At 42.6% G+C, this 20,897-nt stretch overlaps 1 protein-coding gene across 6 annotated transcripts in view; it reads left to right on the forward strand.

Annotated features, from left to right (window-relative positions):
- magi1b (membrane associated guanylate kinase, WW and PDZ domain containing 1b) overlaps positions 1-20,897 on the forward strand; it is a 146,984-nt gene that overhangs the window by 95,949 nt on the left and 30,138 nt on the right. For 3 of the 6 annotated variants that reach the window (XM_016681494.1, XM_016681496.1, XM_016681495.1), the window contains exons 1-4: positions 5,291-5,528; positions 5,618-6,274; positions 19,356-19,387; positions 19,781-19,825. In XM_016681494.1, coding sequence (XP_016536980.1) covers positions 5,306-5,528; positions 5,618-6,274; positions 19,356-19,387; positions 19,781-19,825 — 957 coding nt within the window. In that variant the 5' untranslated portion in view covers positions 5,291-5,305. Of the gene's footprint in view, positions 1-3,018; positions 3,053-5,290; positions 5,529-5,617; positions 6,275-19,355; positions 19,388-19,780; positions 19,826-20,897 lie in introns of those variants that run through there. The other 3 variants (XM_016681497.1, XM_016681498.1, XM_016681499.1) reach the window with 2 other exon arrangements.

Here is a 20,897-nt window from a genome sequence, read left to right on the forward strand (position 1 = left end):
ATTTGTTATTTGGATCAGGCCTACTTTAAAAGAGAAATCACGTCAGACTAAACAGACAAGAAGCAGAAAAACAGCTTGGATTTGTTCCATTACCCACACCTCTATAATGCTTTGCCAAAAGAGCGCGTTGACTGTAGGCAGACAGCTTATGGGAGAAGCTTTGGCACGGCTTAATCAAAAAGGATATACTTAAAACCTTGTGTTTGCAGGGAGGCCGACGTTGAGTGTCATTGTGTTTGGCCAATGCTAGCAGACGTAGACCACGTTTTAAGACTCTAGCAGCTCTCTAAAGGATCCACACCAAATCCTGTTAGGCCTAATTGAGTTTGTGTTTTTTCACATGAGAGTAATTAAAGCAGCATTATCTTTGTGTTCAGGTGGGAAGCCTTTCTTTACTAGGAACCGTTCAGAGCTGAACGGGACCTTCATCAATACCAAACTGAAGAAGAGCCGTCGAGGGTTTGGGTTCACCGTTGTTGGAGGGGACGAGCCGGATGAGTTCTTGCAGATAAAGAGTTTGGTTCTGGATGGACCCGCAGCCCTTGATGGGAAGATGGAGACAGGTTGGTGCCGTTGCGTTTATTATTTGCGAAGAAGGGGAGAACTGGTTCCGTTTCAGTCACTACACGCCCTCTTTCTCTCCACCTCGAAGGGGACGTGATTGTGAGCGTAAATGACACCTGCGTGCTGGGCTACACGCACGCCCAAGTGGTGAAGATCTTTCAGTCCATCCCGATCGGCTCCATGGTCAACTTGGAGCTGTGTCGCGGCTACCCACTGCCTTTCGACCCCGACGACCCAAACACCAGCTTGGTAACCTCGGTGGCCATCCTCGATAACAAAGATCCCATCATCGTCAACGGCCAGGAGGTCACGAGCAGCTACGACTCTCCATCCAGCCAAGGAAGTCAGAGCACCAATGGCCCAACCAACGGCGGACCGCCTCTCAATGGCTTCCCCCGACCTCACAGCCCCTCCACCGAGGTGGCCTCCGATACCTCCTCCCAGCTCGGATACTCTAACGACGTGGTAACCCTGGCGTCGTCCATCGCAACGCAACCAGAACTCATCACTGTACACATGGAGAAAGGAGACAAGGGCTTTGGCTTCACTATCGCGGACAGCCTTGGTGGTGGAGGGCAGCGGGTGAAGCAGATCGTGGACTACCCTCGCTGCCGTGGCCTTAGGGAGGGGGACATCATCATCGAGGTGAACAAGAGGAATGTGCAGAGCATGTCTCACAACCAGGTCGTGGACATGCTCAGCAAGTTACCGAAAGGCAGCGAGGTCACCATGCTGGTGCAGAGAGGTGAGCAAATGGCTGATCTTTATTTTTCTTACACATATACATTTGGTCTGTGGATAAGCTTCCAGGCTGTGTTTAAACTCATCAGCACAGATGGAAGTGAGAAAGCCAGAGCTGAGATCTGTGGCAGGCTCTGATTTATGTGCCCATATGCTAGAGCGCTCCAAAAAACAATGAACCTTTGCCATGAACGACTGCTCAATGCTATTGACGAAAATAATAGCCTTCTGCCTTACAGGCTGTTTTCACTCACAGAGCTCCTTTATCGACACACACATTTATTTATTCATGCAAATAGACATTGTTGGGGGGAAAAAATAAAACAAAGATTGGATTGCGAACAAGGCAAAATGGAGAGCGCAGTGATTATGGTAAGGAGGACAGGAAGGAGTACTAGAGGAAGTTCAAATAACATTTGAGGAAATGAATGATCATGGAGAGGATGAGGTGCTCAGTGAATGGCACTGACGAAAAGATTGTGCAGTGTCTGGCAAAATTATTCACAACCCTCGATTTTTTTATTTTTTTTATTTTGCTACCATATTAAAACCATAAATGACAATATTATTATATGTGGATTTCATTTTGTGACAAACCAACACACAGTAGGGCTTGGTTGTGAACTTAAGAGAAAAAGAATACATGGTTTTCATTTTTTTTTTTTTTTTTTTTTGCAAGTAAAAACCAGAGGGTAGTTTGCTTGTTTATTGTTGAGCCATCTATAAGGTGTAGCTTCTAATCTTTTGGGGTATTTCTCTGTCAGCTTTGGATGGCTAGAGACATTCCTCTTCATAAGATATTTCAACTTCAGCCACGTTGGACAAAATATGTCTGTGAAGAGCAATTTTGGAGTCTTGCTACAGATTCTCAATTTCATTTAAGTTTAGGTTTTGACTGGGCCATTCTACCACATGATCTCAACAACCCAAATGGCCATAAATACAGCTATTTATGGCATACTGGAGTTCTGATTGTCAATACCAGACTGCCAACTACAGCCTGCACATCTTTTCCTACCCCTTCACTTTTGTGTATTACCTTGCGTTGGTCTGTTTTAAAATAAAAAGACAATAAAATACAAAGTTTGTATCAGTGTAGCAAAATGTGAAAAAGCTTAAGAGGTCTGGATTCTTCTGCAACGCAGTGTGGCTGACCTGAAATGGAAACGGCAACGTTAGAAGAAGGAGGGTTTGAAGTGTAAAGAGGGGGGGGGGAAAGACCTAAAGCGCTGTGGTGTTTCAGGTCAAAGAGTCTGAATATCCTCTCCTATTGTTCTTACTCTGTCTCACACCAACCTTATCTGTCTCCACAGATGCCCTCTACTTCATCCCTCTCCGCTTTGTTTGCCAGTTGACAACCTGTCTAGTTTATTTTGAGCTCTCTCTGTGCCCATGTTAGAGCAAATGGCTTTAAAGATGCAGCCAATTGGGTTAGGGTTTTCTTTTTTCTCTTTCTTTCTTTTCTCTACACCTACCAGGCTTCACTTTGAGCTGAAGTCTGTGACATTTTGCCCTTAACATAAATTTTCCAAGTTCTTGAGCCGGTGTCAGTTCTTTGCAAACAATACAGCAGCATGTGAAGGATTCTGCTCAAGCTGCACCACTCACGGCTTTTGTTACGGCCACTGATTGACAATCATTGTTGTGCCGGAACACCAAATGGGAACAAAGCAGCAGTGAACAAAGGATAAAAGTGCAATAACCGAATTTCAGCATTTCCCATCTGGTCCCTCAGACATACCGGTCAGTAATACCAGTATTGGCACCATTTTCTAGGTCAGATTGTCCCCAACTTGCATTTTAGCCTATTCATTGAAGGAAGAAAACAGTTGTTTTTTTTTCTGTGTGCGCATGCATGGGTAATTTACAACCTCTGCAAGGTGATGTAGGTAAAACTGTCTGAGAAAATTCATCAAGTGAATAGCAACCACAAATGATGTCTCACTATAAACCTATGCCTTTGTGTTACTCTCTCAATGTTTATACCTGTATCTACATAAAATCATCCATTCAGTCACTTGCTCATTGTCTAGCCTCTTGATATGTGGCCAAGAAGAGAAAAAACAACAATACAAGTCCTCTTCTCCTTGCATTTGTTAATGAGCATCATGCCTTCATCATGATAATGCACACAAGCCCATAAAATGGTACAATCTCGCCTTGTTGAGGGATTTAAACTGTGCCTGTAAAACTGGTTGGACCTTAGTTTTTGCTGGAACTGTCCTTTATGGACACAAACTGACTTTAGCTGAGAAATATCAGAGTTTAAAATGAATATGGACAAATGACAAAAAAAAAAAATGGACCGGCGATCTAAACAGCCTTTTGATGCGTGTATTCTTCAACCCTGTTTACTGTTAATGAGGAACAAGAGGAGAACCGAAACAGACATAAAGAGCAAATATGTTTGCTTGTTCGCCGTCGAGGAGATTAATAAGAGAACATCAGTCTGCACTTCTCTCGTTTGCACAGTTAAACACCAAGTCCTGCTGATGAAGTGCTCAATTCCTTCGAACAAGCAGTAATGAGCGAGCCATGATAATTGGAACACTTCAGCGTCGACATCTTCCTTATGCAGACGTTGCTTGTCTGCCTTCGGTAAACACCATTGTCTTCGTTTGCTACTGCTATGCCAGATTTCCACGCAATTTTTGGACGAGTTGAGAAATGTTATATCATGACCGCCCCAACTCTGAGACGCCATATGCACGCCACAACTTCAAAATTTACTCACTTGACAAATGCAGCAACTGGGAAAATGTAACTTGATCTTGTGTTGCGCTATGCTGGAAACCTGTCTGCATTGATGAAGAGTGACTCACCTCAGCATGCCAAAATCTTGCAGTGGCTTCAGATGACAACAGCCTATTGTCCATTTTTGGATTAATTCAGCTAATTTTTATAGGATTGGACATTCTTCCCCANTGTTTATAGAGTAGCACAGGGAGTCTGTGGCGTCCGTTTGGACTGGCTATTGGTTGTACTCGGCAGCTTGAAAACCCTGACCCCCACAGCTTTCTAATTTGAGATCTAAAACACACTGTCCGTGCTTGCATGACTAGAACATCTTCAGAGATTTTCCGCAATTCGTGACTGGGACTTTGCAAACATGTGGAAGAAGGTGCTACGTTCGGATAAGACCAAAACCTGACGGGTTTTTTTTTTCTGTTTGGACCTAAAAGTAAAACTTTGCATGTGGTGTAAAAATCTTAAACGCAACAAACTCGTAATGAAGCAAAGAGGTGGCAGTATCACACTGTGGGGGAAGGCTCTATTCAGCAGGGAGAGGGAAGCTGGTCAGAGTTGAGGAGGATACCTTGAGCTAACCATCTCCTAGCAGGACACCCTTAAACACATGAAGGAGTCTGACTGGCAGTGCACAGCAAAAGATGGAGGGAGTGTGCTGCTCTCTGCTTAATAGTGCTGATACTTTTCCTGCCACCTCATTAAAAGGACCTAAAACTGCAGGATTACTAAAGAGGAACATTTTAGCGTCTGTCGGCACAATGCACCTCTTCAAGGATAATTTTCTTTAATTCTTCACAATAAGAGTCTCTGGCTTATTTTGCCAGATAAAGTCTTCTTCTGGTTGGCAGCGTTACAAGGCAGACTTATTCTGGCATCATATTACCAGATCTCATGCCAGGGGTTGTCCTGGCTATTTGTTATTTGGATCAGGCCTACTTTAAAAGAGAAATCACGTCAGACTAAACAGACAAGAAGCAGAAAAACAGCTTGGATTTGTTCCATTACCCACACCTCTATAATGCTTTGCCAAAAGAGCGCGTTGACTGTAGGCAGACAGCTTATGGGAGAAGCTTTGGCACGGCTTAATCAAAAAGGATATACTTAAAACCTTGTGTTTGCAGGGAGGCCGACGTTGAGTGTCATTGTGTTTGGCCAATGCTAGCAGACGTAGACCACGTTTTAAGACTCTAGCAGCTCTCTAAAGGATCCACACCAAATCCTGTTAGGCCTAATTGAGTTTGTGTTTTTTCACATGAGAGTAATTAAAGCAGCATTATCTTTGTGTTCAGGTGGGAAGCCTTTCTTTACTAGGAACCGTTCAGAGCTGAACGGGACCTTCATCAATACCAAACTGAAGAAGAGCCGTCGAGGGTTTGGGTTCACCGTTGTTGGAGGGGACGAGCCGGATGAGTTCTTGCAGATAAAGAGTTTGGTTCTGGATGGACCGGCAGCCCTTGATGGGAAGATGGAGACAGGTTGGTGCCGTTGCGTTTATTATTTGCGAAGAAGGGGAGAACTGGTTCCGTTTCAGTCACTACACGCCCTCTTTCTCTCCACCTCGAAGGGGACGTGATTGTGAGCGTAAATGACACCTGCGTGCTGGGCTACACGCACGCCCAAGTGGTGAAGATCTTTCAGTCCATCCCGATCGGCTCCATGGTCAACTTGGAGCTGTGTCGCGGCTACCCACTGCCTTTCGACCCCGACGACCCAAACACCAGCTTGGTAACCTCGGTGGCCATCCTCGATAACAAAGATCCCATCATCGTCAACGGCCAGGAGGTCACGAGCAGCTACGACTCTCCATCCAGCCAAGGAAGTCAGAGCACCAATGGCCCAACCAACGGCGGACCGCCTCTCAATGGCTTCCCCCGACCTCACAGCCCCTCCACCGAGGTGGCCTCCGATACCTCCTCCCAGCTCGGATACTCTAACGACGTGGTAACCCTGGCGTCGTCCATCGCAACGCAACCAGAACTCATCACTGTACACATGGAGAAAGGAGACAAGGGCTTTGGCTTCACTATCGCGGACAGCCTTGGTGGTGGAGGGCAGCGGGTGAAGCAGATCGTGGACTACCCTCGCTGCCGTGGCCTTAGGGAGGGGGACATCATCATCGAGGTGAACAAGAGGAATGTGCAGAGCATGTCTCACAACCAGGTCGTGGACATGCTCAGCAAGTTACCGAAAGGCAGCGAGGTCACCATGCTGGTGCAGAGAGGTGAGCAAATGGCTGATCTTTATTTTTCTTACACATATACATTTGGTCTGTGGATAAGCTTCCAGGCTGTGTTTAAACTCATCAGCACAGATGGAAGTGAGAAAGCCAGAGCTGAGATCTGTGGCAGGCTCTGATTTATGTGCCCATATGCTAGAGCGCTCCAAAAAACAATGAACCTTTGCCATGAACGACTGCTCAATGCTATTGACGAAAATAATAGCCTTCTGCCTTACAGGCTGTTTTCACTCACAGAGCTCCTTTATCGACACACACATTTATTTATTCATGCAAATAGACATTGTTGGGGGGAAAAAATAAAACAAAGATTGGATTGCGAACAAGGCAAAATGGAGAGCGCAGTGATTATGGTAAGGAGGACAGGAAGGAGTACTAGAGGAAGTTCAAATAACATTTGAGGAAATGAATGATCATGGAGAGGATGAGGTGCTCAGTGAATGGCACTGACGAAAAGATTGTGCAGTGTCTGGCAAAATTATTCACAACCCTCGATTTTTTTATTTTTTTTATTTTGCTACCATATTAAAACCATAAATGACAATATTATTATATGTGGATTTCATTTTGTGACAAACCAACACACAGTAGGGCTTGGTTGTGAACTTAAGAGAAAAAGAATACATGGTTTTCATTTTTTTTTTTTTTTTTTTTTGCAAGTAAAAACCAGAGGGTAGTTTGCTTGTTTATTGTTGAGCCATCTATAAGGTGTAGCTTCTAATCTTTTGGGGTATTTCTCTGTCAGCTTTGGATGGCTAGAGACATTCCTCTTCATAAGATATTTCAACTTCAGCCACGTTGGACAAAATATGTCTGTGAAGAGCAATTTTGGAGTCTTGCTACAGATTCTCAATTTCATTTAAGTTTAGGTTTTGACTGGGCCATTCTACCACATGATCTCAACAACCCAAATGGCCATAAATACAGCTATTTATGGCATACTGGAGTTCTGATTGTCAATACCAGACTGCCAACTACAGCCTGCACATCTTTTCCTACCCCTTCACTTTTGTGTATTACCTTGCGTTGGTCTGTTTTAAAATAAAAAGACAATAAAATACAAAGTTTGTATCAGTGTAGCAAAATGTGAAAAAGCTTAAGAGGTCTGGATTCTTCTGCAACGCAGTGTGGCTGACCTGAAATGGAAACGGCAACGTTAGAAGAAGGAGGGTTTGAAGTGTAAAGAGGGGGGGGGGAAAGACCTAAAGCGCTGTGGTGTTTCAGGTCAAAGAGTCTGAATATCCTCTCCTATTGTTCTTACTCTGTCTCACACCAACCTTATCTGTCTCCACAGATGCCCTCTACTTCATCCCTCTCCGCTTTGTTTGCCAGTTGACAACCTGTCTAGTTTATTTTGAGCTCTCTCTGTGCCCATGTTAGAGCAAATGGCTTTAAAGATGCAGCCAATTGGGTTAGGGTTTTCTTTTTTCTCTTTCTTTCTTTTCTCTACACCTACCAGGCTTCACTTTGAGCTGAAGTCTGTGGCATTTTGCCCTTAACATAAATTTTCCAAGTTCTTGAGCCGGTGTCAGTTCTTTGCAAACAATACAGCAGCATGTGAAGGATTCTGCTCAAGCTGCACCACTCACGGCTTTTGTTACGGCCACTGATTGACAATCATTGTTGTGCCGGAACACCAAATGGGAACAAAGCAGCAGTGAACAAAGGATAAAAGTGCAATAACCGAATTTCAGCATTTCCCATCTGGTCCCTCAGACATACCGGTCAGTAATACCAGTATTGGTACCATTTTCTAGGTCAGATTGTCCCCAACTTGCATTTTAGCCTATTCATTGAAGGAAGAAAACAGTTGTTTTTTTTTCTGTGTGCGCATGCATGGGTAATTTACAACCTCTGCAAGGTGATGTAGGTAAAACTGTCTGAGAAAATTCATCAAGTGAATAGCAACCACAAATGATATCTCACTATAAACCTATGCCTTTGTGTTACTCTCTCAATGTTTATACCTGTATCTACATAAAATCATCCATTCAGTCACTTGCTCATTGTCTAGCCTCTTGATATGTGGCCAAGAAGAGAAAAAACAACAATACAAGTCCTCTTCTCCTTGCATTTGTTAATGAGCATCATGCCTTCATCATGATAATGCACACAAGCCCATAAAATGGTACAATCTCGCCTTGTTGAGGGATTTAAACTGTGCCTGTAAAACTGGTTGGACCTTAGTTTTTGCTGGAACTGTCCTTTATGGACACAAACTGACTTTAGCTGAGAAATATCAGAGTTTAAAATGAATATGGACAAATGACAAAAAAAAAAAATGGACCGGCGATCTAAACAGCCTTTTGATGCGTGTATTCTTCAACCCTGTTTACTGTTAATGAGGAACAAGAGGAGAACCGAAACAGACATAAAGAGCAAATATGTTTGCTTGTTCGCCGTCGAGGAGATTAATAAGAGAACATCAGTCTGCACTTCTCTCGTTTGCACAGTTAAACACCAAGTCCTGCTGATGAAGTGCTCAATTCCTTCGAACAAGCAGTAATGAGCGAGCCATGATAATTGGAACACTTCAGCGTCGACATCTTCCTTATGCAGACGTCGCTTGTCTGCCTTCGGTAAACACCATTGTCTTCGTTTGCTACTGCTATGCCAGATTTGCACGCAATTTTTGGACGAGTTGAGAAATGTTATATCATGACCGCCCCAACTCTGAGACGCCATATGCACGCCACAACTTCAAAATTTACTCACTTGACAAATGCAGCAACTGGGAAAATGTAACTTGATCTTGTGTTGCGCTATGCTGGAAACCTGTCTGCATTGATGAAGAGTGACTCACCTCAGCATGCCAAAATCTTGCAGTGGCTTCAGATGACAACAGCCTATTGTCCATTTTTGGATTAATTCAGCTAATTTTTATAGGATTGGACATTCTTCCCCAGATGCTGAAGTTGCCGTTTTACACAATTCCTCTCTGTAGACTGTACAAAACCAGGCTGTAATTTAAGAGATGCACAAACTTTTCAGAAGTGACTGGACTTTATTTTCTTCAAAACATGTTTGGGTTCTTTGCATTTAGACTCGCACAGACAATTTTTCAATAAACCCAAGGAAATGGCAAGTTATGAAATGATACGAGAGCAATCGTATCATTTGCTCTCGTATCAAATCGTATCAATCAAATGATTGATACGATTTGATCGTATCAAATCAGCCTTCTTGCTGATGGCAAGAAGGCCTTCATCGCCAAAAATAAATTGTCAAAATATTAGTGGAAACTTGGAAAAAGCAGATAAGATAATCCTGTGAAAGGTTTGATGACTATAAGGCTAATTAAGATTTTTCCATTGATTATTGTAAAGGGTTTTAAAACATTATGGCATGCCTTTTTAAAAATGGGCATTATGACAAAGGACAGATCAGTCCTGCATTGTACTGAAGTTGAGTCCAGCAGAAAGAGCCGACCTTTTCACATGTTGATGTTAAAAGTATTTATTTTTCTGCTGCATATGTATTCTTTGCTACAAATGATCCTGCGTTCTCCAATGAACCGCTATGTTATTTCATTTTAATGCAGCTCTAACATTACATAAAAATATTTAAATGAAAAATCTGCAAAATGTGCCAATCTTTGTGTCAGCTCACTTGGTTAGTTGTCAAAATAATTGATGGATTAATCGAACTAAAATAACTGTTAGTTGCAGCTCTGTTGCACAATCCGTCACATTATCTGAATCATGCTTCAGACTGAGGTTTGGTTCGTTTTTGCCATATACGCGTGTGATCCAGACGTTATTTACACAGATACATAGATGCCAGTAAGACACTTTCCCATTGTGATTAATTACAGACTAAAAGCTAATGTGTTCATTAGCTTCGCCAGATAAACTAAAAGGGGGTTTATGGAGTTTAATGACCTGAACTTATCGTCAGAATAATATCTTCCATTAGTCAAGACGGACGTACATATGTGGCGTAAACATCTCGCCTCTCTGGATTCCTAAATATTTTCCTCACATTTGCCATCTTCTCGAATAACCCACTATATATTTCACACAGCACACTTGCACTTCGTCATCCACATTATAGCATGCATATTAGAAACGGGTTCCCACGCAGGCCCACTCATGAGAACATTACCGACGGTCTCGTCACGCTGCCTTAATTACTCTCCTGCTCACAGTCTCTCCGCTGCTTTCTCTCTCCGGATCCCTCCACCAGCACACTGGCCTCTAATTGGGGTCCTGATGTCAGCTTTGCTTATAAACACCCGCACGTCTTGTTTTTCTCTGGTATTCTGCCTCACTCTCGGCCTCCGTCAGTCAGTCAAGACTGTTTTCCTCCCGGTCGGAACCGGCGCTCATTGTTCATGTACACACATGCTTGCCGATCCATGGCCGTGCATGCGTTCTCAGATTAGAGCCAGAAGTTCAGTCTTAATTGGTGGAGATTTGGCCCATCATCTTCCCCTCCACACCCCCTACTCTGTTTTTATACAGCTGACCCCCACCCCCACCTGACTGCCAGGATGTATTCACACCCGCTCGCCCACATGAAAATCGGTCAATCCCCGAGGACCAGCTCACGAGGAAACACACTCGTTAAGAAACTCGTCTATTTGCTGCAGCATGCCCCCTCGTCTCTCTCCCGCTGTTTTTCCTCAGTGTGAGATCATATGCACATGGAGAAAAAAAAATTTAAAAATCTGATTTAACTGTACACCAGCAATCTTTCTAGCATGTTTGTATCTTTTTAAGGCTTTGTGACCCTGTTCGGCTCAGTTTTAGACACTTAAACGAGTCCTTTTCAGACATGAGGGAGAAATTAATTTTTTTTTACATTTAGAAGTTTTCAAAGCAACAACCTTCCAAGCAACGACCTTATTCTCTGTTTCAGTGAAAGTCAGAAAGGATCTCTGTAGCACTGGGTATTCATTAACTGCATAATAAATAAAGTCAGTACATACTGATGAGGAAGCAGATGAAAACCTTGTTAGCCGTTTCTGGTTATTAAACCGTCATGTTTCATCTGGAGATCGGCTGCTATGAACAAAGTGTCTTATTTTTTATTTTTTATTTTTTTAACAGATGCACCAGTCAGCTTTGTGGCCAATTTCTGTTTTCTCTCTTTTTTTTTTCTGAAGCTTTGAACTGCCAATCCAAATTTTAGCTGTTCTATTTAATGGGCTTTAAAATATATTTTTTTCAAGCTTTCAGCAGTTGTTAGTTATTTATATGAGTAAAGGCAATGGCACAGTGCATATTAGAGAGCAGTCGCTTAAAAATAAATGGTTTTACCAAATTTAGTCAGCAATTTAGTGTTGCAATTTGGTGGAAAACTTACCACCGACGTGACTGTGGGATTTCAAGCTGGGGAATTTTAGAAATATTCCAAGTTGGAAAATTCCTGTCACAGTTATGGGAAATGAAAGATTTTTGCAGAATTAACTCGAACTGTGATGTGATTTAAACAAATGATCCAGACCTTAATATCAACTCTGATTTGTCGTAGGCGGACATCAATGTGATATTTGCAAGTTAGACATTCATACCACGCATTATGCACACAATGTTTGTTTTTTTTGTTTGTTTTTTTAAACCCCAAAGATTTTATGTGCTGAAACTGGCGTTTCAGGTTTTAAACATCTAGATAATTTCTGAATAATACAGTGTCTAAAAAGTATCGTCTCTTGGATGTTTTACTGCTTTTACAATTCAGTCAAGAAAATATGGCTTTTTAGCCAGAAACAAATAGAAAAAAAATCCCTTTAATGTAAAAGTGAAAACTGATTTCTACAAAAGATGACAAATAAAACTATGTAACATAAAATAAGTGCATAAATATTGACCACTGGGTGGTAAATACTTGGTGAGGCCTGAGGTTTATAGTGACATTGATCAAAAGAATGATTTTAATAACAGTAATAAAAAGTTTTTGTGCAAGAGATGCAGGTGGCACTCAAAAGGAAAGAATTGAAGTTTTCTTTTCTTTTACAGTATTCAATGTTGCCAGAAAAACAAAAAAATGTATCGTTTACTGCCACATGCATACATGGGAATACATTATTCAGCCTTTAATAACAACTACAGCTGTGCGTGTTAACCACGTCTGCCTTTGGAAATTTCTCAATACAACAGGTAGTCATAAAGTTGTAGCTAATTTGTGTGAAATCAGCCCAGCCTGACCTGCTAGCATTTCAGTGTTGGCGTGTTACTCTAAGTCATTTGAGGGGTTGATAATAGAACACCAACATGTTCCTCTGCCAGATTATTGGAGAGCGGTGCCTGTGTGAAAAGGGCATTTTCTTCTCTGTGTGTGTGGGGTTGGGGAACTTTTACGTAGCAGCACATCAAGATACAGTTGTTCCAGGATCGTCTTGCCGCTGAGATATATGCGCGTGTATACGTTTCTTTCAAAACCACGCATGAATGATTTATTGCTTCGGCCGCCTCTGTATTTTGCGATACATTGCTCTTTCATTTGTTTAATTACTCTGCTCTAATGGGTTCATTTTCCCTCGCCTATCTTCTCTTACCTCCGCTGATGTGCTGCACGTGCCCATAATTCATTTCGGCCCTGACGTCTTTCCATTGTTGAGGCTGCTGATTTCCTCTCTGTTGATCCCTTTAAAAAAAAAAAAAAAAAAAAAAAAAAAAAAATTAATGTATAGTGAAAATCTCAAAATATAAAGCAGGCCCTTGTGTCAACCTCTCTGTTGTTCCCTTTAAAAAAAAAAAAAAAAAAAGGTGCAAATGTTGCATGCTCCACAGGGACACACACACACACACACACACACCTGCTGTTTTAGCCTGTCAGTGAAAACTAGTTTCGGAGAAGAATTTCTCAGACGCAGCCTCTCGGTAGCCCAGCAGCTCAAACCATTAGTCAGCCCCTGAAAAGTAAAAACCTTTCTGCTGCTGTATGGATGCAACGCTCCACCCCACCTCTCCTCCTTACTTGTAAGCTGAAGCAGGTGTTGTATTGAATGCGACATAAGTTGTGCTTGATGGCAGCGAATGCTTGAGGCACTGTGCAGGAAATGGGGAGGATACAGAGCCGTGGTGGGTGACGGGGGGGAAGAGGATGAGGAGTGGATGGAGGGATGTCGAAGGATTGGAGAGATGATGAAAAGGCAGCATTGAAACCCCAATGATGCTCTACCTTCCCACCCCCAACCCCCTCACATCTCTTCCTCCATGACTCATCAATCATCAGTGACACATTAGACCTGCTGGGTGTTAAGGACTCTCACTCCTAGGAGATGATGGGCTTTTTCCCCCATCTTGCACATAACCTGAGGTTGGACAAATGACAGGTTCCAGCACTAAAACTGCCAAGTGTCACCAGCTTCATTGGATTGGAAGAATGCCTCGCAAAGTTTACTGACTGCCGTGTTCTGGTTTTGGTAATCAGATGCATAAAATCGATCTCTGGTTACCTTTATTTGCACTGTAGGGCATGCATGCAGGTTCTTGAAAAAGTACTTATGCCCCTTGAACTTTTTTGTTGTTTTATTATTATCCTCCAACCATCTTCCACTCTATATATGGCTACAAATCTTTTATTACCAGGTTTGCATCTGGAAACTAAAATTTCTACTCATTCATCTCTACAAAGCAAGTAAAGATCAGTCAGATTAGATGGAGACCTGAACTCGCATCATTTTCCTCATTATTTCAAAAATGATGCACTGCTTTTTGTTGGTGTATGACATAAAACCCAAGTAAAACATACATTTGTGATTGTAACATTGCGAAATCTGGTGTATGAATACTTTGGCATGACTCTGCACTGTGGCAGTAGATGGAGTATTATCAATTTTTATTGCTCTCATTTGTCCTTATCGTTAAGTTCTGATAGAAAGAGGTCTAAGGCAGTCTTGAAAACGGACGACGGGTGAAATGCACCGTCTTTGCTCCCTTTTTTGTTATTTACGGAAACGCAGCTCAAACAGGGTGAAAATGTGAAAGCCGATCATTGCCACACTTGACAGCTCCTGTTGGCATAATGGTGGGAAAGTGAACCAACAGCTTTCAAGTGCCTCCTGTCAAAAAGCACTCCATAGATCCGCGGCGCGCTTTGAAAATGAGTGCCGATACACGCGACTGTGTGAACTTGCATAACCCACATAATCAAACTATCGGTTGCATTTCTAAGGCCCATTTAATGTGGACAGGGTTGTATATGGCCATTAAGAGAAGATAAACTCTGATGATGGGTCCCTGCACAGACCAAAGCAGGAAATCAATTCACTGTACGGCCAGGAAGCGTTGTATTTTTTGCTCAGTTCGCATAAAAAAAATCTGCTGACTGTACGTTCCAGTGGCACCATAACGAACAGCACTGCGGTCCGGAAAAGCAATGATGAGGTGGGATGTGTGGGGTTGGGGTGAGGTGGGGGGTTTGGCTAGGTTGCCAATGATTCACCTCTCGTCACGTTAGGCTTGCTGAAGGCCCAATCCTGTGAGGCGCTGCTTGTTGTGCGGGGGACAAGGCGAGCCGCTTTCTCTCCCCACCTCCACCAGTCTACCCCGTCTTTAGACCTCCACAGCCAGTGGCTGAGTGGAAAATCTCTACCACTGCACCATCTTTTGTTTCCATGACGATGCTCTGCCGACAGTCTGCGCTGGGTTCCCCTCAGGGTGGATTTGAGGGAGGCGGGTGCGGGCTTCACCCCTGCTTCTTTTGAAACCGCTACAAGCTAAACAAGTTCTAGACATAATAAAACAAACTTTGATTTCTTCTCTACACTTGCATAGATATTATCAGTTTTAAACAAGCTGCAGTCCAACAGACTGACGTGCCCAGCTGATGTGGGCTTGTTGCTTATCCATTCAGCTACAACTGTTGCTTGGGGAACGGTCTGCGAGTCGCCACAGCCACCAGGTACCGTCGCCACGGTGACAGATGGGCCCGCCTGTTGGAGGCCATCACTCTGAGGCGAGATCTACCGCTGCGTACATGCACACAGCAGATAATCTGCTTAGTAATGTCTTCCGTTTAGTGACTGCTGCGATGCCAGGTTGGTGCAACAGTTTCTGTCTGCCGACTGGAAACGTGCAGCACCTTTTGTTAGTTTACCCGGTTCAACAGAGCATAGCTAATCCAAACCAGAGGGCTTTTTTTTTTATTATTTTGTTATCTCTCAAGTGGTACAGAGCAGTTTTTGTCAAACTACATGGAATTATTTGAACTTGGAGTATAATTAATTCAAAATTTTATTTCTGGAGATGCAACAATCAAGGTTTTGTGGCTGATTTCTGACCTCCAGATTTTCTTAATGGAGTTCTGCACTCAGATCATATATATATTTTTTTACATTTTCTGCCTTGGGTGGATATTAATTATTTATGTTAAGAGCGGAGGTGATGTCACACTGTGTGAGAGCAAGCAGTCGCCTGTTCAAAACTATGACATAAGGAATGAGTTTAATTTTTATACTATTTTTAACATCCTGCATTATCGATTATTGGGGTTTGTATTACTGTAACAGTTTGTTGTATTTCTACTGAATCGTTATTGAGATTTTCAAATCAGTCATGTTCAATCAAGTAATAAAGCAGAGCAGATTTGCTGTACTCCATTCGGCCTTCCTATTATCTGCTGAGAGTGTTGCTCTCTCCCACACTTCGGCAATCTCAGTGAGCCTCAGGCATGTCTCAATGTTTTGTAGAAAATATAGTTTGCTTTTAAAAAATCTTCTTGCATCTCTGAGAAAAGCTTTCTTGGAGTATTCTTAGTTTAGTAAAAGCTTTGACACTGTTAAAGTCTAAAGATGAAAATAAGCCTCTTGGCAGCTCTGGTTCATTTCTTTTTTTTTTTTGCCCTAAAGGATTTAGCTGAGCACTATCTCACAGGCAGCCAAAGCGCTGTCCAGTTCGCCCACCTGTCTAAAACCGCTCTTTCCTTCCTCTTGTGTGTAATTGGGTATGGAGGTTGGCCCAAACATCCACAATGCCTTTGATACAAGGGCTTCAGACGCATTCTGCTGCTACGCCTACAGACACACAAAAGCCAGCAGATCCGCCTCTGCCTGCAAATGTAATGCTGACCTTTTGTACCACTCACCTTTTTTGTTATTTCTGCCGTGATTTATGAGTCCATCTTTCAATTTTAAGACCAAATGTTAAGGCTGGGAAAAGGGTTTACATGATGGTTTTTTTTTTCTTTCACTTGATTTGAAAAGCCCACAACTAGTTGGAATTGTTCATTATTTTCAGGATTTTAAACATCTGTTACACGTTACAACTAGCTATTTTTTTTCTAAATCAGGCAGCATCACATTGTCTGCAATTGATGAGGCAAAACCGTCTTTTAATTCTAAACACGTAAACCAAAAGTGTCAAGTTTTGATGTGCTTTTTAAAGATTTAGTCAAGATTAGATAAATGATAGGGCTCCACGAGGAATCCCATAATTATCTGTGAAACCTGCTGCACATTTTTCTCTTTTGTTACATTTATTTGGTAAAAATATTCAAAATAGACCTCAATGACTATATCAGCCAATATTTACAATAAAAAATATTTTGCTTGCATACAAACAAAATGACTGACTACATGAGATGCACCAATTCAGAAATCCTTCGTTGGAAGCAAACCTGATATCTGCATTAAAGAACTCTAGATCTACCCCTGGTCTCTTTCATTTGCATTCTTATAAAAAAAAGAATTAGAAATTGTGAAGGACAATATGATATTGTCCAGGAAAATCCTGATCTCTACTTATTAATCAATCAATCTCTTTATTTAGACACAATTATGGTCCATAAACAGACAAAACAAGAACAATAAAAAAAAAAGAAAAAGAAAAAATATATAATGAAATAATCACTGACATATAAACTAAAGCGTCAATGATTCCACAAACTGGAGAAGAATCTCACTGAGCTTTGAACAGGATTGGTCAAAGTCTGAATGATGCTGTTTGCAGAGTCTGTTAATCTACACATACATCTGTGCATAATGTTTCGAAGCACAGCAGGGCAGGTTGGTACATTGACATTCACAAACATCTGACTGGCACTACTCCATCACGGCACCCTAAGCAACAGATGACCAATAAATCTGCCAGAGATCAGAATTGGCCAATTATCCCCCCCAACTGGCTCAGATCAGTGCACAAAAGATCAGATAATCATTTATTGTACTTATTGCATCAACACTAAAAACATCCACCATTTTTGTTCCATAAGCACATTAACAAGGGCAGTGAGTGTGTGTGTGTGTGTGTGTGTGTGTGTGTGTGTGTGTGTGTGTGTGTGTGTGTATGTATGTGTATATATATATAATTTAAATGTAACATAAAAATTCCAGACTCATCAGATCAAACTCTAAAGAAAACTATAGGAAAAGTCAAATATGTGCGTCTCTAATGTTGACTGACGGCATCCTTTTCCCAGAGCAACAAGCCATTTTTGGATTGACATCATGATTGTCTCAAATCCCGAATAAATCACTCTGAACAGTCCGGGGGAGAGGGAGAGCAGGTGGGAGAAAAATGGAGGGGAAAATTGAAGTATGGAGGACTGGGAAGAAAACTGCTCCAGACGGAACGCAGTCGGAGGTGTCAGCTGTGAATGAACCCAGATGTCTGAGAGATAAAGCAGAGAGGAGCCTGTGTGCACGCATGTCTGAGCAAGATCATATCCCCTCAGAGTCCCTAAAGGATTCACACAATAGTGGCCCCATTTCCTTGGAAGAAATCGCCTCGTTTTCAAACATTGCGCGAGGCTGGCTGTTTCTTACAGGTGTAGTAACAAACCGCCTATTCAGTTTAAAAAAAAAAAAAGAAAAAAGAATAGACTTTGTCCCGTGCGCTGTGTATAAACGAAGTAGAGAGGAATCAGCGGAGGTGTAGAGGTCAGTCGTATTTCAGCAACAAATTTCCCTCCGAGGATGCGGGCCCGCACTCGCATTCCAGCAACGTGTCAGTCTTATTTTCCGAGCTCGCCTGTCTGTGATAATGATATTTCTGCTGTGATTCCTTTCTGTTTACTGCTCGCTCGCGCAGAAACACGTCTGTCATACCTCAAGCACACTTTGATTTGTGTCAGGACTGCTGCATGCAGCCATCTGATGCTAGAATCCGTGTGTGTGTGCGTGCGCGCGCGCATGCAGCTGAATAGATGTTTACCAGTGCGCGAGGGAGGGAAGGAGGCAGGCTGAGATGGAGCGTGGAGAGGAAGAGGGAGGGAGAGAGGGCGATGATGCTGAGGGAAAAACGGGAGGGAGGACAGTGAACGGCGAGGTGAGAGAGAGGGAGGACGGGAAAAAAAAAAAAAAAAAAAAAAAGAAAAGCCAGCAGGGAAAAGGAGAGACCTGGAGGACGCGCCAACTGCCTATAGATGCTGGAGCCTTCGACAGCGGAGCGCGGCGCTCAGCGGACACAGGAAGATGGTCTCAGTAAGAGGGGAACTGACGGTTGCCTATAATTTAATGTTCAGTATCTTGGACTCCTTCTCCATGGGTAATGCCTACGGCCAGGAACTCCCGAACAAAGCTTGCTTTTCTCTTCTTTTACTCCTCTCTCTTTATTCCTCGGCTTGATTGCTCACCCAACGTTCTTTTCTTCGCTCTTAGCTCACACTTTTTTTTCTTTTTTTTTTTCCTCGAACATGCACACACACGCTTTCTCTCTCTGTCTCTCTCTCTGTCTCTCTCTCTGTCTCTCTCTCTGTCTCTCTCTCTGTCTCTCTCTCTGTCTCTCGTGCGCGTAGCCGGGGTCTAGCGAGCGCCGGGCTGGATAAGCCCTTGGGGCCGGCCCCGCTGTTTTGCTGCACCAGTCAAGCCAAATGCTGGACGCGGCGGTGATGCAGATAGATCGCGCTGCCTAGACCCCCCCCTCCCGTCATCCGCCTCCCTCCCCTCCTCGAACGCCAGCCGCGGATGGGCAAGCAAAGGCACCCAGCAGGGAAAGAGATGAGCTGAGATAAAGGGGGTTGAGGGCTAGATGTGCACTGCTTTGACATTGTTTGGGAGTCTGCGTTGTGAAATGATTTTTTTTCCTTCCCCTTCTTTTTACTTCTTGTCTGAACATGGACTACAAACTCCATTGGTAACCATCTCCCTTTGTCTTTTTCTCTTCTCTGTCCGGCTTCACAGGAGTGGCACCTGCGAAGAAGAGCCCCAAACTGGTAAGTGATGGCATTCCCACTAATTTTCCACCATCTACTTCTGTCCTCCATGTGCAGCTACTTGATCCCAGCCTCCCACTCCCCCATCCTGTGTGCTTGAACTTGTGCTGATGTTGTCGCTCTGTTTGTAGACATGGGGGTGCTGTGCTTTTGCGGGGGTGGATCCCTATAGCTTTACATGAGCCCCCCCTCATACCTTCCCTCATCCTCCAGCGGAGGATGGGACCAGGGGCTTTGATGCGCCGCATGAGCTGGGTTGCTAACATGCTGATTATGGCATCATGCTGGGTGCTAAGTTTGTAGCGTGAGAGCAGAATGTGTGATCAGGACTGAGAGACCCCAGCAACCTTGTCTGACTGAATGCATGTTTATTTATTTTTGTTTGTTTTGCAGGATTATTATGACCTGTCTCCTCCGTACAGAGATTACGCTAGGATGGTATGTGATGTCATTTAGAAGGGTCTGAAAGTGTTTTGGGGAACGAGGTGTTGGTGCTGGGTACATCATGGTGGTGGTTGTCTCGTTGAAGAAAATGGTTTGGGAAAAGGCATGCTACATTAATGTCATGTTTAAATGTAACACATACTCTTAGGAGAACGTGCAGAACAAAAGAAATCGTTAAATGTAGTTGAAGTTTTCTTCTGCTTAGTTTACAGAATATGCCTTTTTGCCATTCTGGTTTTCTTAGAGCTATACAAGCAGAAAGAAGACATTAGCTTGTTAGTCAGGCTGTCTGCTCAGGTAGAACCTGAAGTCAGCTGGTTTACAGACAGGCCTTTTCAGTAAAAAAAAAACAAAAAAAAAACTTTTTAATTTACCCTCTAACGCAGCAATTTTGTGTTTGAGACCTCTTCCTCTTTAACAAAGTTAGTACTTTCTTCAAATACCTATGCCATGTCTACAGTGGATTGAGAAAATGCATTTTTAATTATAATTGCATCTAAACAAAACACCTAATGTTCATCTGTTTGCTCCTTCAATTAGGATCTGGATTAATTTACCTCTTAAACAAATCTTACCCCTTTGTTTTGTGTGCCCTGCATTTAGTGCGTTACTTAATTCAATCATCTAAATATTTTTTTATCACACTGTTTGCATTTATTTTATTTCTGAGCCCATTTTTGACCTGTTGACATTTATGAAATACGTCAGATTATAGGTCAAAGTGGGTACCATACTGCCCCCTGGTGGCTGTGTTTTAATATGTGGTTGACATGAAAATCCACATTATATAGCACTATTTTCTCCCATGTGAAGTTGGGTATGAACCAACTAAAGCTGCAAAGACAATAAAGACATTTAAAGATCGGCACCCTTTTAAACTACATACTTATTTTGAGAAAAATGCTTCTACATTCCTTTATTGGTTGTAGTTCAGGTTGGGAAATGTGGATGTTGTTTCATTATGATTAATGAAAGGCTGATGATTTTGGGAAGAAAACATCCATGCTGGCGACATTTATCGCCATACGTTCAGCCTTTATGAATCAAAGAAAAGGAGTTCCTGAAC

Source organism: Poecilia formosa, unplaced genomic scaffold (genome assembly GCF_000485575.1).
Source record: "Poecilia formosa unplaced genomic scaffold, Poecilia_formosa-5.1.2 Scaffold283, whole genome shotgun sequence".
In the NCBI taxonomy this organism is placed as follows: Eukaryota; Metazoa; Chordata; class Actinopteri; order Cyprinodontiformes; family Poeciliidae; genus Poecilia; species Poecilia formosa.